Consider the following 27,988-nt stretch of genomic DNA (forward strand, 5'->3'; position numbering starts at 1 on the left):
TGCAAGTCTTCAGAAACAAACTCTTTATTAAAAATAATACAACTTACAGGGAATTCCCTAAGGGCATGATATATTACAGAGCTGTACTTGTACTAAGGAACCAAAAAAGGCATACAAACTGGGAAGAGGAAGAAAAGAACTTGGGAAGGAAACACACTTTTGTTGAAGTGGAAAGACTCCACTGAACTATTCACTACCACCCTCCCCGATAACCTCCTCGGTAGCCCCTGCCTGCTCCTCGGTATCCTCCTCCTCCTCCTCCTCCTCCTCCTCCTCGGCAGCCCCCCCCAGCTCCGCCTGGGTATCCTCTTCCCTGCCGAGTGCCAGCCGGAGTAGGCGCCGTAGCCTCTGGCCCTGTGGCCGGAGCCATGGCCGTACCCTCCCCAGCCCCGAGGGCCAGCGCCGTTGTTGTCGTAGCGAGCCATCTTGGGCGGGCGGGGGCCGTCCCCGAACCTGGCCAACAACAACAACACCGCACACTTGAGGCAATCTCACACACTGCATCTCTACAAGGTGGCAAACAAAGAGCACCATCCTCAGCTACGCCACCTGACTTTCTGTGAACGCAATGCCATGGTTCAACTACAGTTGCGCTTTTGCACCTTTTCCACTTCAGGAAGGTTTCCTTTGCTTCAGAAACAAGGGGCAACAGAGGGGTGCAAGCCCAGCCAAATATGTGTTTTCTTCTCAGGAAAAGGTTGGCCCAAAATAAATATGGATTTTTTTTTTTTTAAATAACTTGTGGTTTGTGTTTTGGAAGAGGGGATGACAGCTTTTATTCCTGAGAACTGTGTGTCCTTGTGCAAACAGACAGTGAACACACATGCTCAGAGCATGGGCACTGAAACCAAAGCCTGCAGTCCCCATCCTCACCATCGCTGAAACCAAAGCCTGCAGTCCCCATCCTCACCATCGCTGAAACCAAAGCCTGCAGTCCCCATCCTCATCATCACTGAAACCAAAGCCTGCAGTCCCCATCCTCACTGGGGCTGAAATCAAAGCCTGCAGTCCCCATCCTCACCATCATTGAAGTCACAGCCTGCACTCCCCATGCTCACAGGCACTGAAACCAAAGACTGCAGTCCCCATCCTCACTGGTGTGGTGCTGAAATCAAACCCTGCAGTCCCCATCCTCACCATCACTGAAACCATACCCTGCAGTCCCCAACCTCACCATCACTCAAAGCCCATCCTGCAGTCCCCATCCTCACCAGCACACAAAGCCCATCCTGCAGTCCCCATCCTCACCATCACTCAAACCCCAGCCTGCAGTGCCCATCCTCACCATCACTCAAACCCCAGCCTGCAGTCCCCATCCTCACCATCACTCAAACTCCAGCCTGCAGTCCCCATCCTCACCATCACTCAAACCCCAGCCTGCAGTCCCCATCCTCACCATCACTCAAACCCCAGCCTGCAGTGCCCATCCTCACCATCACTCAAACCCCAGCCTGCAGTCCCGACCCTCACCAGCACTCAAACCCCAGCCTGCAGTCCCCATCCTCACCATCACTCAAACCCCAGCCTGCCCATCCTCACCATCACTCAAACCCCAGCCTGCAGTGCCCATCCTCACCAGCACACAAAGCCCAGCCTGCAGTCCCCATCCTCACCATCACTCAAACCCCAGCCTGCAGTCCCGACCCTCACCATCACGCAAAGCCCATCGTGCAGTCCCCGTGCTCAGCTCGGAGCTGGGGCTCTCACCTGGTGCTGGCGGCCGTGAGCGCCACGCCCGCCGCCGCTGGCCGGGACAGCTGCCGGATGACGTTCAGCATGCGCTCGTGGGCGGGGTCCAGCTGCCGGACGATGCCCGGGTCCTTGGTCACCTCCACCACCAGCGCCTCCACGGCAGCGCGCAGAGCCACGATGCAGGCGGCCGCCGTGTGCGGCATCTTCAGCTTGATCCTGCGGCACAAACAGCGTGTTAGAGCTGCCGGGGAGCACCTGGGAAGGAAGAGGTTCTGCACAGAGGCTTTTCATTGAGCCAGAAATCTGCATTCTCAACTTTGAAGTTCTAATTTGTCACTGAAGGGGTGAGAAATTCAGGAGGCAAATTTGAAAGATCCCTAAAATTTGGCATTGTTAAGACATAACTGTTTTTCTGGTAAAATTTGCTCTTGAAATTTAATGAACGGCCATGAAGATGCTCTGAGGGCTGAAACTCCTCTGCTCTGGGGACAGGCTGGGAGAACTGGGGGTGCTCAGCCAGGAGAAGGGAAGGCTCCAGGGAGGCCTTAGAGCCCCTTCCACTGCCTAAAGAGGGCTTTCAAAAGGAGATACAGGCAGACAGTGATAGGACAAGGGGGAATTCTTTTAAACTTATGGAAGGCAGGATTAGATGGGATATTGGGAAGAAATTCTTCCTGTAAAGGTGGTGAGGGCCCTAGCACAGGTTTCCCATAGAAGCTGTGGCTGCCCCATCCCTGGGAGTCTCCAAAGCCAGGTTGAACAGGGTTTGGAACAACCTGATCTACTGGAAGGTGTCCACCTGAGATGAGCTTTAAAGTTCTTTTCAACCAAAACATTCTGTGATTCTATCATTCTACACTGGGATAAATTCAGCATGTAACCTCCTGCATCAAAACAGCAAGATACAAAAATATAAAGTAAACTGAAAACACGAGGCTCCAAAATTTTGAAAGGTCCAACCCTCAAACTGCTTGTAAATTAAGCTCAAGGAATTCTTTGCCTCTGTTTTACTGACTAGGGGGTAAAAGCAAAAAAAAACAAACAAAACAACCATCCAGATGTTATTTGGTGATGGCCAAAAAATTTACACAGCCAGAGACATTTCTTTCCTCAAGCTGTTTCTGTGCCTTGAAAACAAGGTTTCCTCAGCCCTTGCCTCAGGAGGAGGTCCAAAATACACAGTGCCTTTCACCTTTCAGTTAGAGAGGAAAAAAGCAGCAGTTTTTATGGAAACTGCCTTGTGCTGTTTTCAGTTTAAGCAGATAATCTGCATGAAACAGGGCTCAAATTAACCTGTCCCTTCCTCACAGGAAGGAAAGGACATTCCTTCCCAACACACCTGTGGTGCAGTTTACTGTGGGATCCCTGTTCTACAGACATCTGCTCTGTGTTAGCTGCACTTCCCCTCAGTCAGGGGCTCAGAACTGGATGAGCTTTGTCCTTTCCAACCCAAACCACTCCATGATTCCACAATTCTGAGCACAAGCAGATCCATACCAGTCATCCACCAGAATGAGCTCCCCATCTGACAGGACTTTCTTGGAAGCAAAGAGGAGCAGCTGCAGTGGGCTCACCAAGGTCATGGTTTTGGCAGAGATGGCTCGTGTTCGAATCTGCAAGTTAAAGAGGAAAATGACTCTTGAAATGAAAACAGAGCTCTGTACCTTCCTCTGGACACTGAAACTGGAGAATTTTGTAAAAAAAACCCCAAACAACACACAACAAAGCTAAGTATAGAGTTAGGAAATTACAAGAGCATGTGCACATACAAAATTGAATGCCAGACAGAGGTTTACAGGGATTCAGCAGAGACTGGTGTAAAATCTCAACAAAAACTATCTTCCATTTTAAAATACTCATTTTCTGTGTCTGCAGTTATGTAGCTTTTGCAAGAGCCACCTCATACTTTGCCAGCCGTTAAAATGACCAGGGCACATCTGAATTTTCCTCCTACCCTACAGTTACTGAGGCTGTGATGAAAAGCTTTAGTGGGCTCCTACTCATGAAGTTGCCAGATGTCCATGCAGTCACTGCTGTGTCATGTTACACTGACCTTGAGCTTGAACTTAAACAACACCAAGCCAGAGATAACAGCCCTGACACACAGCTCCTGTCCCTCAGTTTAAAGGGGAAGAGAAGAGGTACCTAATGGGCAGGAAGAGAGCTGCACACAAATCCTTCCTGCATCCCACCCTCACCCAGGTGCTGTCTAAGCCACCATTTTAGTCACTCTCCATTTTGCTGTGTAGCTTTCATTTAAAAAAGCAAAACTCTTTAAACTCAAAAGTCTTTTGCTGGGTTTAGGGGAATCTCACTTGAGAGAGATGGTCAAGGTGGTCTAACCTTCCTGGGATCCTGATACAAAGAGTGAAGAAGCAGCAAAGCCTCTCCACAGCTCAGAATTATGGACTGGGAATCCAGAGTGTCAAGACAAAATCCCTGTGTCCAAAGGATTTAAAATTCTGGTTGTTACCAAACACAAAAGCACTGCCTTCCTTTGCTCCTTGAGCAGTAGCAGCTGAGTTCACAACGGCTGTCACTGGAGCACAGGAGCTCACAGGGGTGCAATGGACATGCACAGAAGGTACATCAAATTCACAGGGTGGAGGAAAAGGTCATGCAGACCTTTTGGGTGATGCTTGGGAAATGTGAATTATCCTTGGCAGATGACACAGGCCAGAACAGGAGCATCCCACTGCCATATTCCATGTTCCTGTTTTATCCCTGGATTCATAAGCAGCAGAAGTGATAAGGATAAAAATTCTCTGAGGCCTAATTAATATGGAAGAGCTCCTAAAACAAACTGTTAATGAACATAATGATTTAGATATTTCTCTATGACCTGTCTGTTATAACAAAACTCACAGGAACTTTCTGTGCACTTTTACTGAAAGTGGTTGACTGGAAGTTACTAGGAGGGTGAGTGACAGCAGGACCACATAACATTTGCTCTCTGGAAAGAAAACCAACCAACAAACAACACCCCCATCCCTCCCCACTAAAACTAGCTAAATATTGCCTTCAAGTTTTGTTCTTATGACTTCTTTACCAAATAGAGCCTCTTGAACCATTTGGCAGCACATGATCAAGAATAAACCCAAAGTGTCTACCTTCTCCCCAAAAACGAAGAAAGGTGATGGATACTTGATGTCCTGGCTGCTGAAAGGGCAGTTGACAGATGATTTGTGGATGAGAGCATTGTGCCCCTCAGTGGTAAGAATCTTCCTCTTCTCCTTGTGGTAGCAGACATTGGGGTAGACCCCAAAAGCCAGCAGGGAGATGACAACATCCAGGTTGTTATCAGGGCCAGTGTTGTTAAATGGTTGAGTCATCAAACATTCTGTTGGCAGAGAACAGAGGAGTGGCTCGAATCCATGGGACATGAAGGAGAGCACAACACAGCTATTTAGGATCCTGGATCAATGCAGAGCTGTTTAGGATCCTGGATCAATGCCTTTTCTGATTAAATCAACTGCTAGATGTTATCTCCAATGACCTCTGCACTCAGAGCATTTAAGTTCTACATTCAATTTTTTATTTCTTAATGGAGAATGAAAAGCTGAAAAATATTACTACAAAGATGTATTTTCCTCTCCTAAACTCTTCAAAAACAAGGAGAAATGGGTTTGCCCAGAATGTGCTGTACCATAGTGTGTTTACTGCACTTGTTTTGGAGACAGATCTTTGGGGGAGGTTAAAATGGATGTTTGTATTAGTTCATTTGTTACAAATCTCCCCCAGGGTCTCTGGTGGCTTGTTTTCAAGTCATCTTGCCCAGAAAAAAAGTTACAGATAAATGCAGCAGTGATCCTAACAGCATGAGGAGAAAAAAATTAAAGGAATTTAAAGAGGAAAAAAAATGAAAAGGAGGGGAAATAAACATCTGCTTAATCCAGGCAGTCATGCCATTTCACTGAGCTCCTCAGCAACACTAGGCAAATTCAGAACCTGGTCAAATTTAAGATTTTTTTTCTCTAGAAAATGGAATAATTTGGCACACTGCTACACATCGCTCCTGCAGCACAAACAGGAAGTTACAGAACAGAGCACTGTTCAGATCACACAGACTCCCCACTAAGGTCTATGGAAAGAAGGGGGAAAGCACAGCACATTTTGGATATACAAGTGAAGAAGAAAGAAAGCCAGGGAGGTAACACTCCAAGGACACCTGTTTAATAGATTTTTAATCCTTCAGCTCTAACCTCAACCTCCAAAATCTCCGTGTTGCACCACAGCCACCACAACTTTAGGAAAGAACACTAAAAGTCGACCTGAACGCAGCTGTAAAAGTGGAATAGTGTTATGGCAAATCCACTACACTCCTCCTGTGCTTGGGTGCTCAACACAGATTATCCTGGTTATTTATTTATCCTCTCAGAATGAAAAATGCAACCATTAAACTACTGAACTTAATCAGAATCACCTTCAGGAAAGCCAGAACTAATAAGTATGTCTTTTAGCTGGACTTTTGCTTCCCAAGTCATTCTAAGAGTGGCCATGCTGAGTCTTTTATGTTCACAAAATCTCTTCTCTGCTTCTTCACCACCCATTCTGAAAAACAAACAGAGGGAATTAGAATCCTGACAAGGCAAGGAAAAGCTCACCCTGTGCTCTTCAGCTGTAACCTCCCATCACCTGCTGTGCCAGCCAACATACCTTGCATCATCCCAGGCTTGGAAGACAGAGAGCAAAGCTACATGATCTGAGTACCTGGTCCCAGCAAAATTCCTATGGACATAACCCAGGCGCTTGCCTTCATTGATGAAAGGCTCAGGGAAACAGGTGGCTGCAGAGATGGTACACACAGCATCTCCCACACTGAAAGGAACCACAGAGGGGTCAGGATCATTCAGAGTTAGTGCTGCCAGCACCTGCTGCAGGCTGCAGATACCAGGAAAACTTCTCTGCTAGAGACCTCAGGAATTTGGCCTTTATCTGCTAGAGTTCTTCAATGAAGCAAATAAACAAACTTCCCTGGAAGTGGATGTTAAATAAGCTCTGTCTGCCCTCCCCTCCATCCATACACCACCATCTTCTGGTGAAAAGGTCCCTACAGTAATCACAGGACCCTACAGCATCACAGTGACAAAGAACAGATCTTCTACTAAAGCAAAACATGGAGATTGATTTTTCTCCTTATCTCATTGTTAAATTCCTTATCTCCCCACCTCTAGTTCACTGTTATACCTAGGTGTTTCAAGTCCCACTCCTAATTCAGAAATACTCAGCCTCTACTGGTGTCTTGCCTTTAACTGAATTTCATGAGCACTTTATGGCCTACACTGAAAGTTATTTCTTTGCTCCCATGAGGATTCACTCACCTCTGCCCAGCTGCTGCATTTATTGCTCATCTAGATATATTGGTTTTACTCTCTTGCAAGAGGCTCAGGAACTCAGAGAAACAAGAACATGACCACTGAGACCACTCAACTTACTAAAAAATACAGCCCATGATCATCATCTTGCCCAGACGAGGTTCAATGGGAAGTTTGGCCAGGATTCTTCCAAGAGGTGTCAACTCATCATTGGAATCCAGGGCATCAAGCTCTGAAATAAGATCCCTTGTTATCAAAGAGAGTTAGCTAACCCCAGAAATCTTTAGATAAGAAAGTCACACTTTTAATAGTTTGCTTAAACTGAACCCCACTCATATTTAAGTTTAATGTTGGTTACACTGTCGCCAACCTGATTTCAAAACGGGTTTGAGGTCAGACAAGTTTTACTTTAGCTTTACAGAATTTTTACTACCTCCTCTGCAATTAGAATAATCACAATGTAATTCACATACATAATTTCCTTTTTTCCTTTTTAGTTTGCTTCTGTACAAACCCCTATTACACTATTAAAACCATCTATTATCTAATGAATCTAACCTAATTTCTGCCTCAGAATTTCTGCCTGTCACAACCAGTTGTGAAGTCTTCATTGCCATGGCCAAATCACAGAACCCTCTTCATCAAAAAGAGAACACCACAGACTCTCTTCCTTGAGTCTTTACCTGCCTTGCTCTCCTCCCATTACCTGAAAATTATCACTTGTACTCATCCTCAAAGCTATGAAAGGTTTTTTCATATCTCAGCAACTAAATGGGAAAGGAAACACAAAGCATTCCTTGACCACCATAAAATCAATCTTTCTTGGAATCTATTGAACCCAAAAGCCTAAAGAATACTTTGAAGAATAACATGTTTCACCTCCCTAAGAACATACTATCAGTGTACCTGCAGTGAAAAATCACAGGTCATCCAGGAAAGGGAAGCACTTGCAGACACAGCTATTTGGTGTTAGAACCAAAAATGTTTGCCTTTTCCCCTGGCTCTGCAATTCTCAGCTGCACTATATGAAAAGTACTAATAATTCTCAGAACAGAAAGTCATTAAACCTGACTATGTATCCCCAGCAGTATTTTTTCATTCTGGTCTCACTCCTGTATACAAGCAACGTAGGCTCAGCACACAATTCTACCCTAAAATAAACAATGAAATAGATATTTCCGTTGTTAAAAATTGTAGGAAGTGCTTATTTAGTGACATTTACAAGTGTGCTGAGGTTTGAGGTCACTTTCATGCTTTACATCTACTGCACAAATTTAGAGTTCTTCCCTGCTCTATTTTACTCATAGTCTAGTTAGTTCCTTGAAGAGGTGGGGAGACAACCTAACCCACACATGAGATTTTTGTTTTTCATGGAGATTCATAAACTGGAGATTTAATTTCTTGACAAAATCTGAGATTGGGTCAGCAAACTGTAAAAAGTGGTAATTAATTAATAAACTATCAACCTCTGTTTTTCAGTACTTTTATAGAAGCTTTGTGAATGCCTCAAGCACTGGACTGAGTCTATGCCAAACACAGCAGTGCCACAGCTGGAAAACAGGAAGCTGGAAGCTAACATAACTTACTGGTAAAACAACAAAACAAGCCTCAAGTTTGAAGGCTCAAGTTTCTTAAAGGAATGACACTCCACTGGGAATTCAAGTATTTCTTCAGCTGCACAAGCCACTGCCACCCACACAATGCCTCCAGGTTGCTGTGTCAGCCAGAACATCCTGCTCCAGCAATCCACTCTGAGGTGGTGAAGCCATTTTTCAGAGATCACATAGATGGGAGAGCACCTGGAGCCAGCTGCAGCAGCCCAGGATCACTGCACAGCCCCATGGCACATGAGGGCTGTTTGTCACAGATCACACAGATGGGAGAGCACCTGGAGCCAGTTGCAGCAGCCCAGGATCACTGCACAGCCCCATGGCACATGAGGGCTGTTTGTCACAGATCACACAGATGGGAGAGCACCTGGAGCCAGTTGCAGCAGCCCAGGATCACTGCTCAGCACATGAGGGCTGTTTGTCACAGATCACACACATGGGAGAGCACCTGGAGCCAGCTGCAGCAGCCCAGGATCACTGCTCAGCACATGAGGGTACCTCTCAGCGTGCGCTCTGCCTCGATCACCGCGTCCAGAGGGGGCGGCTCGATGGCCTTGGCCAGGAACTGCCCGATGCCTCCCAGGCGCAGCAGCTTGATGCTCAACGCGATCTCGTGGAGGGGAGTTCGAAACATCTCGGGTGTCATGTGAGTCTGAAGTCTGGAATGAGAACAAAGGCCCATTTCTCTGAACACAGGCTTTGATCACCATGAGGGGTCATTCCACCAGCAGAAACCACTGCCCTCCAAAGTCAACTCTGTCTCCAAGCCCACCCATCGGCTCTCTCTGTGCTCCTGGAACTTGGGCTCTTCTACCGCAATGTTCTGTACTTCTCCATTCTCCTTTGGGGCAAATTTACACTGGGAATGCAGAGGGAATAGTCCTCACATCTCCACTGCCCACTGTGGGTTCTAGCATGAGCTGACCACAGAGAGCCTGCAGGGCTGGAGCACAGTTAGCAGCCCCACATTTGTCCTTTACAATGCTCTCCTGCTCTGATAAGGAAACTCTTATACTCCTCAGAGACAACCCGCTTTCAGCCTGCTCTACATAAAAGCACTTTTCTAGTGCAGCTAGAAAAGGTTTCAAAACACCTTGAACAGATACCCTGATTCAGCTGGCCCAAGATTTAGATAATTTCTCTCAAAAAACTATCTGTACAAGTCCACACGCACGCCTTCTTAAGCACCAAGGAACTCGTATCTTTTGGGTTTATATTCTCTGAAGGAAGGCAACCTTAAAACCATGATTACTTCAGTAGCCTAAAATCAGTTCACTGTCAAAAATTATTAATTAAAATCATTGCACTGTACTCAACAACAGATCTAAATAAATTTGAGAAATTTAATGGGAGTTTTTGATCAACTGACACTTTCAAGAGTTTACAAATTACAAGAGTTTACAAAGAGTTTTTTTGAACATCAAAACACAGCTATGCTGTAACAGCCAGAGAAAGGGACACTGTAACTTCCAGGAGATAAGAGGGTAACTAACAGCTGTGGTGCCTTCTTCAACCAGCAAAGAGATTTCCATGGGTCTAGTAATGGAAAAACAGTCTGGCAGAGAGGTCAAAAGTTTCAGCAACAGGGAAAGTGCTAGAGCACTATGAAGGGGCTTCCTGGCCATGGAATAGGGATGGAGAGAGAACTAACATCTGCCATCCCTGCTTTTTACCACTTTCATGACAAAATGGCCTGTTACATGGCAATGCCAGGTGACCCCAGTGTTTGAAGGCAGACTAGAGCCTTGCCCTCATTACAAAGCTCTTTCCCTTGCCTCAATTCCCAAGCAGTATTGCTCTCTTCCTGAGAAGTTTGGTAGGTTGCAGTGACATCCTTAATACTAAAATCATGAACTGTGTATCCACCTCATACAATGGGTAAAAGTATAACACATGTACACTTTTTTTGAGCCAACATCATCCACCTCCTCTCTGTGCTTTCTGCAATGATTTCCCCAGTTTGACCCAAGAGTTCTGGGAGGATTCCCTGAGGGTATTTTTGGAGACCACAGCCTCACCTCTCGAAGCGAGCTCTGCTGCACAAATGGAAGCAGAAGCCGGCTCGCACGCGCCCAGCTCTGCCCTTCCGCTGCTCCAGATTGGTTTTTGATGCCCAGACTGTGGCATAGTTTGTCATGTTGTTGTGAGCAGTGAACAGCTTCACTTTTTGCCTGTTACAGGAAAAACACCACTAAAGATCAAACGTCCTTCATCATCTTAAGCCCTGCCAAATCAGTTCTTATTTTATGGCTTGCAGCCACACTGCTTTAAAGAAGCCAACCACCCCTGGTTTGTGTTAGTCAGGCATCAGGCTAGAAACTAAAGCATCACACTCTTTCTAAAGGAGTGCCCCAAACTATTGCACAGAATAATGTTCTCACAACTGTCCAACAAGCAAAAAATTCTCATGAATTCACAAGCTCTCTGTGTGTAGTTTTCTCAGAGAGCATGCACAGCAAAGCAGGAACTGTAACAGACTACAAAAACCTCCCTCTTTATCATCAGCCAGACACTGAGAGTTTGTAAAACTCCTTTGGCAGATGACGTCTACCAAATTGGTGTGGAGACCCAGTGACACCTCACATGAATAGTGCCAGCGTGAGCAGCCCAGTCCCCTGAGATGCCAGCATGGTGTGTCACTGTGCTGACCAGCTAAAGACAATGCTGATTTGTCCTGAGGGAGTTGGAGTCCTCAAACTCAGCTCAGAGAGCATGGGAACACAAGGCACTTCTGTGCACTCCCAAAACCTCTTTTGCATTCCCAAGGGTAGGGTTTATGAAACAAAAAGCTGCTTCATGAACTCACTTGCAAGAGTCGATGACAAAGACCACATCATTGATGGTAATGCTGGTCTCGGCAATACTGGTAGATAAAATAACCTATAAAAACCAGGAAATGCAAAGTGACGTCATTTGGTTTGAAAAAGCTGATAATGCCTAGCAAGATAAGCTACAGATTTATTAAAGAAGTCAGCAATACATTCCCCAAAAGCCCAAGAGAACTGCACAGAGAGAAGGCTCCATACTTTGGTCACTCCAGGAGGCACAGGATCAAACACCCGACGCTGCTCATCCAGAGGAACCTGGGAATGCAGAGGTAAAATCCTGTACTGGTGGCCTCCTAGAAACAGGAATACAAAAAGGTTGATAACTACTACTATGTGAATCTTATTTCTTCTTCCCACAACATAAAAACTTCTGGCCATTCACTCTCACAACAAATTAGCTCCCTAAGCCACTCATCCAACTCCCATCTTCACTCAGTCAGTATTTGCCCTGGGAAAAGATGAAATATAACAAAGCAGCTGCTTGTACCAAAGCGTGGGTTCATTTCTAGATGCTTCTGCATGGTATAGATTAAGTTCCAGCCAGGCAAGAAAACAAGGACAGCTCCTGGGACATTCAGAGTCCTGATATAAATCAGCAGAGCCTCAATGAGTTCAAAAGAGGTTTCTCTCTCGTTCAGCTGAGCCATGGAGTGCTTTGTTTCTGGGCCATATTCATCGCTGCAAATAAGGTTGCAGTTGGCCTACAAAAGAAAAATACCACAAAGGAAATAATATAAATTAATTTACTCAAACTACAGAGACTGGCTGGCCAGACAAATAAGAAAATGAAATTTGTGTAGATGTCTTTCAAGAAAAAATGGCCATTAAAAGAAGATTTCAATTAAGTGGCCCAAACGAAAGTTTAAAAATTAAAAGTTGAATAAAACTGTTATTTTCTTGACAATGTATGTAAGCACTGACAATATCAACTGCAAGAGAAGAAGGGAGAGAATCTATATTTTAACCCTAAGAAGGTACCACCAAGCTCATATTTCTCTATTTCTTTTTCCAAGCTTACTGAACTTCACTTTCAAAAGCATTTCAGTTTTAGCTTTAAAGAGAAGCAGTTTGACAAAACATGAGAACCTTAGCTTCAATGAAAAAGAAATTCTTCAGTTTACAAGGGCGAGAATAAAATTCAGTTCCACTGCTGAAGTTAACAGCAATCTCATATATTAAAAATAGGAAAGCTGCTAGAGATGTTTCACTTCAACTGTGCCAAATTAATTACACTCAAGCTGGAGTACTAAAGTGGCCCTTGTTTAATTTCTCATTAAAATTCAAACATACATCGTCATCTTCACCACTTTCTTCATCCTTCTCTTTCTTCTTCTTTTCCTTGGGTGGAGGGACAAACTGAGTCATTTGAATACAATCCTCTAGAAAATAATCTGCAATGACAGACAGATGATAAGGACTGACTGCTGGAAGCCTGTGCAAGGGAACATAATTCTTTACACCACTTCTCAAGAGTTTCCTGAAATAAACCAGGATATTTCAGAGTATGAATGCAAGACTGATAAAAACTCAAGCAGTTTCTGGAAGTGCAACCAAAGATTTACCTTGGACAGGAAAGGTTCTGCCATAGACCTCGATGATGGGACAGTTGAAGAAGTATTCACAAAACATACTGGTATCAATGGTGGCAGACATGAGGACAACTCTGATCTCAGGATACACCTGAACGACGTCCCTCAGCACCACCAAAAGGAAGTCAGTCTGCAGAGAAAGAGAATAAGGGCATCATTAACTTCACAGCTATAAAAACCAGTACCTTCCCAAGAAACCATAAGGAATCACACATTTACTGAGCAAGAGATGTAACGAGTGGAACAAAAGTGTTCTAAAACCAGAAACAGTTGCCAGTGCTGTATTTTGAAACTACTGCCATGCCTGGGGTTTTTAGGATTTCTAATGTAAAGAAGCGTTTTTCTCTTCTACAAAAATAGTTTGCTTCCTTCCTAACAATATATTACAACCCCAGGTATTTTTAAACTTGGCTTACATAGAAAGTAGCCATAATTAATAAAATAACTAGGAGTTACTCAATGCAGGTGTGTGTGATGTTTGTAGTTCTGCTTAAATATGGCATTTATCTAGTTCTGCCGTGCAGTTAGGCATGCACTTAGCTCAACAGACAATATTCCAATCTTACTCACAATTTCCAAACTTGTATTTTACATCATTAACATACATTTAATAGATGAAGAGATGCATCAGAAAAATGTATGTTAAATGTGTGCAATTTTATTCAAATGAGTCCCCAAATTCTGTCCAAACAACATGTCAGAACTTCACGGTTTCTCTTACTCTTGGTATGACAAAGCTGAAAACTATACAGAATAATCAAGGGAACAGAAAATGTTTGCCATTTCAAATGACATACATCTCCTAATTCTATCATCAGCTTGTATTTTACTTCATGTAAACCCTGAATTTCAATGTATCACTATCAAGACTGCAGGTTCTGTGAATACCACCAGTAATACAACAGTGTCAGTAAAAACAGCACTCTAAAATAACAGTGTCATTCAGTGTGCTCCCCCACTTGGACAAGATGTCTTTGTACTGTGGTGTTCCATTTTCCAGAGAGGACCAGGACACAGGGGATCCTAACAGCAGAACAGTCAGAGGGCAGCAAGGAAGCACAGGTCCTTGCTCTGCTACTTAGATAAGGAATAATTAAAAGTTCTAAAAATCTTATCAGAGGAGGAAAACTCCCATCTGACACTCACTAAGACAGTTTCCTCTCACAGCTTGGCTACTACACACAAACAGAGACAGAAGCTGAACAGAGCAGAAGCACACAGAGAGTAGGACTGTCATCACCAGCTAACTCACGTTAATGTCTCTCTCATGGATCTCATCAACAATAACGTGACTAATGCCACGGATCCCAGTCTCCACCTTTCTCAGAAGAACACCTAAACCAGAGACAGAAGGTAAATGCTCATGTAACAGTTCAACCTTTCCCCTCCCAGCCATTGGTTTAAAAATCAGGAAGTGTGCAGACTGCACAGCCCCTTTTCCAAGCCCATCTCTAATTGCCATGCTTTCCTTTGTACAAGTGATGGCAAGGCCACGAAGCATTACCACAAGAGAGACTCTTCCATCTTTCCCACCCAATGTTGCTTCCCCTTCTGTCTTTTAAGGAGAATCAATATATGACAATTTTCTCTCTTCATGGGATTATTTCTGTGTGCTATCACACCTGTATTATCAGACATCCGAACAAAAATCTTAATTTTTCTTTGCACAATGGCCTGTCAGCAAACTTCTATCCAAAAAAACCTTTTCAGTCTTCTCAGCAGACTTTATAAAAATTTCAATCTAACCATATTTCTGCTTTTGCTGCTAACTCAGAGTTCAGAGCCACGGTAAGCTCCAAGCCTAAGGAAGCAATACTGACCTACAGTGCAGAACATGATGCTGGCGTGGGGCCGAGGGAGCACGGACTCGAAGCGCACGCTGTACCCGCAGCTCTGGCCAGGCTCCTCCCCCCTCTCATAGGACACACGCTCTGCTACGGACACCGCGCTGATCCGCCGCGGCTGGGGGGTGCAAAAGTTTTCCCTAACTTAATGAAGAGGTTTTAGAAGTTTATCACAACACCACTGAAAGGGATAAAGGAAATCCTAAATGCTACAGGTGTCCTAAGATTTCTTTACAAAATAATCATTAAACAATAATATTCTAACAGCACAGGGTTTTTTTCACAAAGGAGGGATATAAGGATATATGCCAACTATCAGCTGCTATTTCCCAAATCATTTCCCCTTAGACTGCTGAGAGTTTTCACCTGGGCAAGGTTCAAGACAGGTTATTCAAACTGGAAATCCATGCAAGAGTAACATTCCAAACGAAAAGATGCATGATGCTGAGGTTTCTCCTAATTATATTGCTGAGGAGGTATCTTTATGAACTGTGTCCGGCAATGATAATAAGGTCCCTCAACACATTCTTCAATCCCCTTCAGGGACAGGTCAGGTGGGGCTTGGAGCAATCTCATCTAGTAGATGGCACTGCTGACCATGGAAGGGTGTTGGAACAAGATGAGCTTTAAGGTCCCTTCCAACCCCAACCATTGCATGGTTCTGTGATTTTATCCTAACCAACAGGTGATTTCTTATATCCACCACAGAACAGCAGTGGCCACACATTCCTCACCTGTGTCACCACTATGTTGCACTCAGCAGCTCGGTTGGTTCTGATGTACTCATCTAGGATGTACTGGGGCACTTGAGTGGTTTTGCCACAACCAGTGGCACCACGGATCACAACAACAGAATTGTGACGGATTGCGTCCAGAATTTCACTTTCAAAATTCTTCAGAGGTAAAGCCTCTCTCTCTTCTTGGATCTGGAAAAAAAAAGTCCAGGACATTTCCAAAATCTCCAAAACTCAGCCTGTTCTGCTCCACATCTATACTTTACCTCACTCTTCTACACTTTTCCCTTACCCAAAGGAAAAGCTGCCAAAGAACAGGTCATGGTTTGTACTTTTTCCTGGCACAGTACAACTCCCCCCCACACCCACCCCAGCACTTCTGAAAACGTGCTGTGTATTTGTGCTGAAATCCAGCCTCTTACACTTGGTGTTATATTCAAGCCCTTCTGGAAAATGAAGAGCCCAGGGCAAGGCTGACAGGTGACAGGACACACACTCACCCTCTGCAGTTCCTGATCCTGCTCCAGGCGGTACATGAAATCACTTCTCAGCTCCGTGCTGATTTGCTCCGGAGTGAGCTGCAAGTGCAAGACATGATTTGGAGGCTTTGTGACGCCTCTTCTTATCTACATCCTAACTGCAGGATCACATCAGTCACACCAACATGGTGATCCCAAATATCCCTAAAGGATCATTTCCTGCAGAACTCCCTGAAATCAGTTATGCCTCTGAGATGTTTTATTTCATTCATTCCAGCGTATTCAACATTCATCTCCTAAGAAGTCTCTCAGAAAGACCGAGAGCACTGAAAATGAATGATTGTTTAAACTGAAACACTTTGACAGCTTGAGAAACACATCCATTCAGCAGCAAGCCAAGAAGAAAATTATTTAAACAGGAGTTTTTAATATAAGTAATGACCTAATGTAAACACATACCCACCCTTTAAACAGTAGCTGAAAAGGTAAAAGTTTGAGGAGAATTCGTAAGGCAAACCTGTCTAACAACTGCAAAAGAAATCTGAAGAAATGCAAATTTGGTACCAAAGGGCTAGTTGTTTTTATAGCAAGTAAGTCAGCTGTTCCAGTCAGAACTAGCACAGGTAAATCCTGAAGAGATTTGAAACCAGCTCAATTTGCAATGTCCATATTGGTTATGTGTTTCATGCAGCAACAGCTAAATTTACATTACTTCCCTATTATTTAAAAAAATAAATATATAACAATCAATACTAAATTAATGTAATTTATGGGAAAAACTCCAGTAGAGAAATAATTAAATTATTATTTTGGCCATAAGCAATTTGAATGTTGTAGGAAAATCAAGTTCCTGCCCTGAGAGTCTTTTCTGACCAGTTTATTCCAGTCAGACCAAATTACCCTCCAAACTTGGCAAACCAGTAATTCTTTCCCTTCTCCTTCAATTTATCATGCCACACTGTTGCTTTTCATTTGTTCTGTGCTGAATGGGACTAGAAATGAGAAGAAGTAAGGAAGTTGGTTGCTTGTGTAGTGGCACTGGCTTGGAGCAGTTTCTCCTCCCAAAACAAGGGTCTGAGCATGGAAGTATGGGAAAGAGAGGCCAGAGAATTATAAATTACATGCCCATGAACTTTCCTTGTAATTTGAATTATGAACTTTGTATGGGCTGCACGATAGCAGGCAAAAGGTGAAACAAAGCAGAGAATTGGGACACTCAAAACACTGCTGGTCAAGACCTGATGACACATGAAGTAAAGACAAAGAGCTCTCTGCCTCCAGGTCAAGAAGGGAATAAATTTTAGCAGTGGACTGTCTTCTCCTTTGAAACAGCTCATACTTTAAATCCTGGTGAGGGAGAAGCATTTAGAAGTTCTGGAAGCATGGGAAAATCAAGCAACAGATCAATTTTTTAAGCTGTCTTACATTTGCCAGTGGACCCTCATCAATATTGCAGCCAGTCCAAGGGTTCCAGTTGGAATGAGGTGGTGACCAGGGAACAACTCCCATGTGACTTTGTCTCTGTGATGGTTCGAAATGGGCCAACTTCCCAACGTTGATCAGAACTGGATTACTGGGATCTTCAGGCTATAAATCCAAAAGCAGAGTGGGCAAAGACAGATAAATTAAATGAGCAGGTGTGATGATCCATACTTGGAGTATTGAACCACACACTCACCAAAGGCACGATCTCCAGGGACAGCTCCCGTACAGTCTTTTGCAGCTGATTTTCTAAGTCAGGGGACAGCGACACCTCATAGGGTTCCAACTAGGAAATATTTAAAAACTACATGTCATTATACACAGAAAGACAGGCACTGGAAGCCAGAACTGTGGGCTATTACAGGTGAACCATCAAACACCTCCTTGTGAAATGAGGCCAAAGAGTATCATCAGTTCAGCATTCACACTCTTGGAATGGTGTGCCAACTTTTCAATGAATAAGGATTTGTAGGCTATTTTAAAATATCTGAGTTTAATTTCAGAGGAACATGTCCCCAGACTTGCAACCAAATACCTAAATAACATATATTCCTTGGTATGTGTGTATATATATTTGAATTGCCAGAAAATCATCATGTGACAATTAATCCAAACAGGCAGCCTAAACAGAAATATTCAAGCTTGTAGAAAAATTATACTGAAAATAGCATTTGTTACAAATCCTATTTCATTTAATAGAATGTAAAATTCATTACTGCTCCAATCACATACACATTAAGTTATATTTGTGATCCAAATCACTCACCAGAACAAAAACAGTTGATAAAGAATAAAAATTACTAATAACTTGTAAGATGTTAAATATGAAGAGCAAACTCTTAACTCACTCCTGTTTATCAGAGTGCTTCTGTGTTATTAAATGAAAGCAGCAATTCCTGTCCCTCCTGCCAAACTCACCGATTCTCCTTTCTTCTTCTGCCCAGAGTAAGGCTCAATGACACCAAGATGGTAGAGCTGTCTGACCAGGGAAAGGGCACAGGACTGTGCTGCCAGCTTTTTGTTTGATCCATGCTCACGACTGAAAATCCCTGCAGCACACAAAGGTCAGAGCTGGAGCAGCAGAGGAGTCAAGCAGCTTCCACAGAAGACACTACTCTGAACTGGGCTCTCTGACTGTACACTCAGACCAGGTTTCATGGACACTCTCAAATCTTGATAAATCCAGAATTCCAACATAAAATCCAACCAGGCCCCTCCACTGCCCAGCTCACACTGGCTGTGTGATGTTACTTTACTGCTAAACTATCCTTTGAAGTTTTTCTGTATTCAGTGCCTAAGGAAGTATGACTGCCCAATACCACCCAGCAGCATCATGCAAATGATCCTTTACCTCTGGAAGTGGCTCTAACACATAACTATAATAAACTCTGTACCTACAAATGTTCCTCGATACCAACACCCATCTCTTGCTAAGTTAAAAAATAAGTAGGAGCACTTACTTCTGCCCAGCTGCCTCACATAAATGTTCATTTCTGCATTAAAGCTCCTGCAAGAGAAAGAAAGAACACAAAGGTACAACTACCAATAGCTGACACTGCAAACATACTTAGTCTTTCCAATATTTCTAGGCAAAGATCTCTGTCCTCAGCCAGAAACTCTCAATTCACCAATGATCAAGGTAAAGTATTACTGCTTTTAGTCCCTTTAACCCCAAGGTAGTAGGCAACAGACCTGTCATCAGCAGAACCAGTACATTTGATAAGAAGAGTTCTGAATACGCCACTGCTCAGCACTGAAATTTCCAGCCACATTATGAGGAAATATGCTCTGAGCTGTCCAAGTTTAAGGCAACAGTTATAAAGCAAGTGGGATGTAACATGAACATGCATCCCAATGTACCATTAACTGCATCCCACATTAATATTGGTATAACACTAATGCAACCCACTAATACCCTGTGTTTAATGACTAGATGCAACATTTAATACAGTTATTCTGCTTTCTGCCATGCACTTGATCAGCTCAGAGCATAAACAAAACCAAACCAGGTCATATAGTCAAAAACATGGTACTTATCTGAACAGGAGACAGAATATTTGAATTTGCATCAATTTCCATTCCCTTATTGCCATATTCTAGAATCAGTAAAACTTGAGTAACAGAGAAATAGTTACTCAAGAGTAACTCTGGTTAGCAAACCCAACAATTTGCTTGGTAGACATGTAACCAGGTCAGTTAAAGGTTAACTGGCACATTCATCATAGAATCATGGAATGCTTTGGGTTGGAAGGGATCTTAAAGACCATCTCATTCCAGTCTCCTGGGCAGGGACACTTTCCACTGTCCCAGCTTGCTTCAAGCCCCATCCAACCTGGCCTTGGACACTGCTAGGGATCCAGGGGCAGCCACAGCTGCTCTGAGTAACGCATCCCAGGGTCTCACCACCCTCAAAGGGAAGAATTTAGGCTTTAAAAAAATCCTCAGCAGAGAAGAATAGAAATCATGACCCATGTTTTTAAGAATCCCAAACCTAAACCTGTATTTGCCACATGAAATATTAAAGCTGAATTCTTGTAAGACAGGATTTAAACTGGCAAATGTGGCTCAAGGTGCATGACTGGAATTTATTGGACTGAGATCCTCTTTGGAAATTAGGGCTTGGCATTTGCACAGGCGGAAGCTGTGCCTTGCACCTGCATCCTTCATTTTTTGCTGCAAACAAACAATAAAAAAGGTTAAGTGAGTGATTGAAATTTCAGGTTAGCCCTCCTTCCTGTGCTATCAGTGAACTGACCTGCAGGCACAGTGGCTTCAGGGGTCGAAGGCCACTGGCTCTCAGGGACACAACAGCCACCTAAGACACCGATGACAGTATGTTTCTCAGCCAGGCCTACAGTCAGCATTCAATCTCATTCTCCTCCACCTGAGGGGAGAACAGCAACACCAGAAATCAGTTTGCAGCAGAATCCCACATGATTCCCTAGTCCAGCCTCAGCAGCCCATGTGTGAGCAGGCACAGGTCTTCAGCAGGAACAGGAGGAGGCACAGGCATCTCAACACAGAAAAGCCACATCCCATCCCTTAACACGAGCTCACGCTTTGTGTTTTAGGACAGCCATCTTTATATTTACAACTTATACCCTCCTATCATAGTTCAAGTTTCCAAATTCAAATTTTCCAGCTATTACCAAGTTCTCAGACCATGAGTACGATTAATTGACCACAAACCTCTCAGAGCATGGCTGATATATCTGTTATAATCTCTACATCTGATCATTACCTCAAAAAAACCCCAAAACAGATTGGCAAGATGCACGACAATTGGTATTTCTTTAAAAAAACCCAACAACCTAAACTTTATTATGCTCTCAAAACTCAAAAACATCTCTCTCCTGTTACACACACCAAAAGGATTAAATCCAACAGTCTTCCAACAGTCTCTCAATGAGCCCTACAACACGTTAGGATTGTTTCAGGCCTATTTGATTCATTGCAGCAGGTAGTGAACAGCCCCTTCTGCCATTCCATCCAGGGCAATCCACATACCCTTCCCTGAACAAAAAGTATACAGGAAACTCTGAAATGCACTCCAGGAGAACAATAGCCAGGCTGAGAAACATACTGCCATCAGTAGAATTTTATTCTGCTCAAGACTAGATAAATTTAAATACATGGGGTTTAACGCTGCAGAAGGTGCAACGAAAAATGAGCTACACAAATAATCCCTAAGCTACAATGTCACAGCATATGTCAAAGTTGAGATAGCCATGACACAGAGTGTCATCATACAATTTCAGAAGGCTTTAAGCATTCACCCATACACAGTAACACCATGTCACTTCAGAAGGCTGCAAGCCTCTGCCCTTGTTCTGTGGCCCAGCCTTTTATCCCCTCCTGTTGATGCCCTGCCCCTGTGTGCCCTCTGCTCCCTTTGGTGGTTGCTCAGTGCCCCTGGGCACTCCATGGCTCATTGCTGTCAGTGCTGCTCACCTGCTGCTCACAGCTGCACCCACTGGGGATGAGGCTGGGCCAGCCCCACTCCCAATCACCACACACTGTGTGCCTGCACTACAAGACAGAAGAAATGCTCAGAAGCTACGCCTGCAACAAGCATAATTTAAATTCCTAGTATGTACAAACTAACTTTTTATGTCACTCACTTAAGTGAAGGCAATGGCCTTGCCTGAGACACATAAATTGAGATGAAGAGACCTGAAGACAGCTTTTAAATGAGAATTTACAACTTTCTGTACCAATAGACATCTTTTAGATGTTCCAAATGATTGGAAGACTCATGAACAAAAGAATACTATAAGTCCTGCAAGTGAGACTCTCTTGAAAAGGCTGTAATAGGAAAATAAAATTCTCCTGTCTTTCTAAAAATATAACTCTCATAGAAGACAAATTTATATAATGCAAAAAAGCCCAACCCCAAACTCAGTCAGGAGAATCCAGCAGCAGCATGCCATTGTTTCCAGCCACAAAACATCATTATACTTCACCAGAAATCATACAATGTCCTAACATCTGGATGATTTGTAAAGACTGTTCCTAATAGGGATAAAATAATAAAAACCATCAACTCTTTAAGCACAATCTGTTATGAACTACTTTCATTTGGGAAAAGCACGTGCAAATTCTCTGGTGGAAAGTCAAAAAGTCAAAAAAGAGTAATATCCAGCTGGTCTTAACTGAAACTTAAGACTCTCAGAACTCCTTTGGGATGATTGTACCAAACCGCTTTTTTCAAAAGAAGATTGTATTGCCAAAAAAGTTTATTATAATAAATATATATATTATATAATAATATATATAAATAAAAATATAAATAAAATGTCCTTAAAGCCCATTGCTACATAAGCAAATTTAATATTTACTGAAAATGAACAAAGCCAACAACACTTACAGAACAATTACTACAAGCAGTTGAGCTCTCTTTTCACAGAAACTGACACCCCAGCAGATGACTAGAGGACAGAAATCAGCTTAAAAGCTGCATATCCAGAATGTCTCAGGAATTTCTACAATCCCTCAGATCTCTGCACTGAGGCTCCTCACTCCCATATCAATATTTAGGGATGTTGTTGGTCCTGGCAAAGAACACTATGGCTCTATGGAGCGTGGCAAGTAAGTGTGAACAACCACTGTCAAAAATATTTTGAATCTTTCATACACAGACAGTGACTAAAACTACCAAACCTGTTGTGATCAGGCCCCATTTCAGTGTATTTATATTCTTCCTGGATCTTCTCCTTTTGGAAAAACTGGTTCAGACGTGCCTTGGCATTTTCCAAGGTCCAACCCCCGTGAAGATCTGCATTCAAATCCACTTCTGACTCTGAGGTCTAATATGGAGAAAAAGAGCATTGTTTACCAGTTTAAAGATTAAGTAATTCACCTGTGTGCTATAAAATAATTAAGACATCACAGAAAATGCTAAAAAGTCCTCAGTAACTCTTTATTTTCAGAATAAAATGTCTATACAAAGTCCTGGATGTTCAGACTATCCAGAGTGATTTATTTGTCCCTAGCTTAAATTAACTTCATTAAAAGTCAACAAATAAATCTGCAGCTTTAAATCTGCAGCTTAAACTAACAGCAAAATATCAAAAGAAAACTGCAGCCTTGATTATAAATGCAAATAACAAATTAAAGGGGGTGAAAGATACCTATTTGAGAACTAAATGAGAATACCTCTGCATGACTTACCTGCTGCCCTTCTTGCTCCTCTTTTCTGGAATAATAATCTTGCAAGTTTGCACCCCGATCCCACTGAGCTCCATGACTGCCACAGTTTCCAGGTGCTGCACCTGGTCCGTTGCCTACCACACAGAAAAAAAAAAATAAATAAAATAACTCCCCCAAACATGTTCATAGCAATGGAGAGGCATTGCCTGGCCATCTTGACAGGCCATGACCAGTCCCTCAGATCTCATGCAGTCACCAACACCTCTGCCTCAAAACTATGACTTTGGCAACCTGTCTGCAGAGTGATGAAATTTGGGGGAGAAAACACCACCAAAATACATTCACACAGAAATTACAGTTCTCAGTCTTACCTAGGTCACTTTTTAAAAGCAAATGTGGAGGAAGAGGTCCCCCCACAGCTGAACTGGAACCAGTGACATGTCTTGCTGCTTCCTGTCCTCCAGTGGGGTTATCACCTGCTGCTGGCTAGGGAAGGGAATGAAGGAAAACCTCAGCACTCGGGTGCAGAACAATCATTTTACAATTTAGCTAGAAACTGTTCAGGAAGTTTAAAGACCTCAGGCAACATCATGCAACAGTTATCCCCAGTAAATATGCAATAGTTACTACTCAGAAGCAATCCCAAGAGTAACACAACTGTGACTATTTTAACACTGAACTGCCAAGAAACTAATTGGCACACTAAAACCAAAAGAGCAGTCCTGTTCCCACTGGGTTCCACCTAGGCTGATGAGGCTGGGAGGCTGCTTCCACTCAGAAAAATCATATATCCTCAATGGAGCACTGGAGGAAGATTCTTCCATCTCAACAGGTACCACATAACTTCATGCTTTGTTTATTTCTCTAAACTTGCTGTAATGACAGAGTTACCCTCCTCTTCCTCAGCCTTTAAGTGATAGTCACTGCTGAGTGTTCACAAAACATCATAAAAAGCAGTGATCCCATTACATACCTGAAGCAATTATGGTTTAAAAATGCCAGATTTTCCATATCTGGTTTGATATATCTTTGATTATTATTTTTGGGTTTGGTTTTGGTTATTTTTAAAGCACACAGGATTATATATTATATATATATATATCTCATATATATATTAGAATGTGGCTCTAAGACTTCACAGTGTCAGGTGTGAGTACTCAGCACTTTGAAAGCCAGGCTGCACCTCACAGCAGGACTCTGAATTCTTCCCAGCCTCATCAGCTTTGCATCATTTGATCTGGTAAATACAACATGCAGCTGTATTTGCCAGATCATCCTACAACATTGAATTGGACCTGATAATCTCAAAGGTCTTTTCCAACCTAAATGATTCCACAATTCCATGATATTCTGTATGTGCCCCAGCCTTCCTCACATTCATCACTGCGCAGGGGCACCAGACTGAACTCCAGGGATGAAACACAACCAGGAGCATGGCAGCACAATGACAGAGTAACCTTTGGTAAGGAGAAAGAGCAGCTTACTGCAAAAGCAGGGATTTCCTCCTTCTTCATTTCATTCACCCGCACCAAGTAGTTGATGAAGTCTCGGGCAGCATTGCTCTGTGCATCCTTCTTGTTGGTGGAGTTGCCCATGCCAACATAGTTGAAGCCTTCCACTCGGACCTGCAAGGAACAACAACACACTGCTCATGTGCAGCTGAAAGGGGCTTGGAGGCAGCAGCACCCACAGGAACACCAAATCCTGGCTGCTGCTAAGTACAGGAGAAGTAATATTAGTAACTATTGTTACATATCAATATATATTGCTATATATTTCTCTAAGTTTTGAAAAGCAAACCCTCACATTCTGAGAACTTCTCTCTCAGAGCACAAGGGCTTCCCAAAACCTTGTGGAAGAAGAAAAATCACTGTAGGAAGGGAATCTGGCAACACACAGCAGCAAACTCTGCACAAGGTCACTTTCCTCAACCTAAATCCCAAACTCTTGGACAACAAGGACAGGAGTGACCTTGTGTCCACTCAGCTATAGCTCCATCTTATTCCAACTACAGAGATGTAATTCATTTCTGATTTTTTTTTTTTTTTTACTTTAGAAAAGCAATTCTATACCCTGGACAATGGTACCTCCAACCACACAGTAACCATACAAGATTCACAGCCATCCTACCAGGCTGCAAAAATCAGCAAGAGATGTTTCAGTGAGACTGATCCTTCCACTTGTTAAGCTTCCATGGATAATGATGGGGCATCAATATATCAAAGCCAGTACAATACTGATATACTGTATAATACACAACATGTATAGTGTGACTTTTTACAAAAAGGATGGAGTGACAGAACAAGGGGGAACAGCTTCACACTGACAGAGGGCAGGGTTAGATGGGATATTAGGAAGAAAATTATTCATTGTGAGTTTGGTGAGGCCTTGACACAGGTTGCTTAGAGAAGCTCTGGCTGCCCTATCCCAGGAATTATTCAAAGCCAGGTTGGATGGGGCTTGGAGCAACCTGGATAGTGGAAGGTATCTGTCCATGGCAGGGGGTGGGATTGGATGAGTTTTAAGGTCCCTTCTAACCCCAACCATTCCATGATTCGGTGAATATATTTATTCATACAAACATTCCATCTGAGTTTTGCTTAGCCCCAGTTAAAATACTTTGAAAATTGCTTTAATGCCACTCTATTGCTTTGTTTTCTTACTGACACAGAAGACAAATAGGGGAGGGAAGGGTAAAAAGGCAAATTTAAGGTGTTTAGTGCAAATCCATGGCATCATTCATGAACTGATCTGTTCCACACATGGCCTCACACTCAGTGCCAGCTACCTGTCAGAGCCAACCTGAATTCACAGCTCCCACATCCCCAATATCTAGAGGCAGGAGTAAACTACCATTAGAGCAGTGCACAGTAGCAACCATTCCTGCAAGAATTCTTTAACACATTTCATCTCAAGTTCAAGAGCAGACCAAAGTTCTTGGCAAAGGTGACATGCAATGCCCCTCGCCAACTATTTTACGTGCAAGAAGGGTTCACACACAGTGCAGAGACGCACACCACCCTTAAATAAACCAATCTGTTTTCCCTGTAAGAACATCATTCGGGACTTTTCCCTCCTTTCGCTCATTTCACACCTCGGTGCACACTCAGCCAGGACACTGGCTCAAAGCACTCCCCGAGCCCTCGGCTTCCAGTGATTCCCACGCAGGCCGGGCAGGGCCCCGATCCCGGACAGGACCCCAGACCCCGGTGCTGACCCCAGGTTCCTTCTGGCAGAGCTCAGACCCCGGCAGCACCCCCAGCATGGCCCAAGGTTTCCTCTGACCGAGCCGCCAGACCTGCTCCCAGAGCCCCGGCACTGACCCCACGCTCCCTGGGGCAGAGCCCCGGGTCCGGCCCGGCAGGGTCCTCGGCATCACTCCGAGACCCCCGGCAAAGCCCAGACCCCGTGACTGACCTCAGATCCCCGGCAGGCCCCACATTCCCTTTGACAGGGTCCTCAGATTCCCGGCAGAGCTCCTGGCCCCTCCCGGAGGCGAAGCCCGGCACGGTCCAAGCTCCCTCCGGTAGAGCCCAGGCTCCCGTCGCGGCTTCCAGCCCCCCAGCACGGCCCCGGATCCCCGACAATTTGCCCAGAGCCCGCCCAGGCCCCGGAGGGCGCCAGTCCCGCTCTGTGTCCCCGGCCCAGCCGCCAGCCCCACAGCACGGCCGGCCCGCAGCCCCGGCGGGGCAGGCCCGCACCTCGCAGAGAAAGGTCTGCCGGCCGCGGCCGCCGGCGGCGCGGATCTCGTAGGCCGGCATCACCCTCCTCCTGCCGCACCAGGCGTACAGGAAGTTCTTCACGTCCCCCATGGCCGGGCCGGGGCATCGGGGCACGGCCGCCCGCTCCAGCCGGCGCCGGGCCCGCGGCAGCCCCACACGGCAGCGCCTGCGCGGCGCCAGACGGCGGCCGGGAGGGGCCGGGCTCGGTCCCTGTGCCCGCCCTCCAGAGCCCCTCCGCCGGCTCCTGTTTAAATCATCGTCTTGGCTGGCTGCTGAAGAGAGTGTGTTGTTTCTCAAGCGGCCAAAGTATGTCAGTTTAAACAATCGTTCATTTTCAGTGCTCTCGTTCATTTTCAAGTCTCTCTTTCCGAGAGACTTCTCAGAAAAGAGATGAATGTTGAATACGCTGGAATGAATGAAATAAAACATCTCAGAGGCATAACTGATTTCAGGGAGTTCTGCAGGAAATGATCCTTTAGGGATATTTGGGATCACCATGTTGGTGTGACTGATGTGATCCTGCAGTTAGGATGTAGATAAGAAGAGGGGTCACAAAGCCTCCAAATCATGTCTTGCACTTGCAGCTCACTCCGGAGCAAATCAGCACGGAGCTGAGAAGTGATTTCATGTACCGCCTGGAGCAGGATCAGGAACTGCAGAGGGTGAGTGTGTGTCCTGTCACCTGTCAGCCTTGCCCTGGGCTCTTCATTTTCCAGAAGGGCTTGAATATAACACCAAGTGTAAGAGGCTGGATTTCAGCACAAATACACAGCACGTTTTCAGAAGTGCTGGGGTGGGTGTGGGGGGGAGTTGTACTGTGCCGGGAAAAAGTACAAACCATGACCTGTTCTTTGGCAGCTTTTCCTTTGAGTAAAGGAAAAGTGTAGAAAAGTGAGGCAAAGTATAGATGTGGAGCTCCTGGCCCCTCAGGAGCTTTTTGGAGATCTTGGAAATGTCCTGGACTTTTTTTTTCCAGATCCAAGAAGAGAGAGAGGCTTTACCTCTGAAGAATTTTGAAAGAGAAATTCTGGACGCAATCCATCA

At 44.2% G+C, this 27,988-nt stretch overlaps 1 protein-coding gene and 1 long non-coding RNA gene across 2 annotated transcripts; one reads left to right on the top strand and one right to left on the bottom strand.

Annotated features, from left to right (window-relative positions):
- Positions 1-6: 6 nt before the first annotated feature.
- Positions 7-27,092, bottom strand: DHX9 (DExH-box helicase 9). Its single transcript, XM_036388026.2, is given in 28 exon segments — positions 7-313; positions 315-453; positions 1,708-1,908; positions 3,190-3,305; positions 4,803-5,032; positions 6,116-6,243; positions 6,349-6,510; positions 7,128-7,239; positions 9,116-9,276; positions 10,636-10,788; positions 11,424-11,497; positions 11,644-11,738; positions 11,933-12,146; positions 12,736-12,836; positions 13,008-13,164; positions 14,287-14,369; positions 14,855-14,996; positions 15,613-15,804; positions 16,113-16,190; positions 17,517-17,678; positions 17,770-17,859; positions 18,492-18,622; positions 19,034-19,080; positions 22,734-22,879; positions 23,244-23,356; positions 23,594-23,708; positions 24,707-24,847; positions 26,924-27,092. Coding segments are annotated over 28 exon segments (3,714 nt in total). The 5' UTR covers positions 27,035-27,092; the 3' UTR covers positions 7-193.
- LOC129046770 (uncharacterized) lies at positions 20,124-27,987 on the top strand. The gene is made up of 3 exons (XR_008508533.1): positions 20,124-20,133; positions 27,529-27,606; positions 27,921-27,987. It is a non-coding gene; the product is annotated as an uncharacterized LOC129046770 (long non-coding RNA).
- Position 27,988: the final 1 nt, after the last annotated feature.

This window comes from Molothrus ater, chromosome 9, assembly GCF_012460135.2.
Source record: "Molothrus ater isolate BHLD 08-10-18 breed brown headed cowbird chromosome 9, BPBGC_Mater_1.1, whole genome shotgun sequence".
Taxonomy (NCBI): domain Eukaryota; kingdom Metazoa; phylum Chordata; class Aves; order Passeriformes; family Icteridae; genus Molothrus; species Molothrus ater.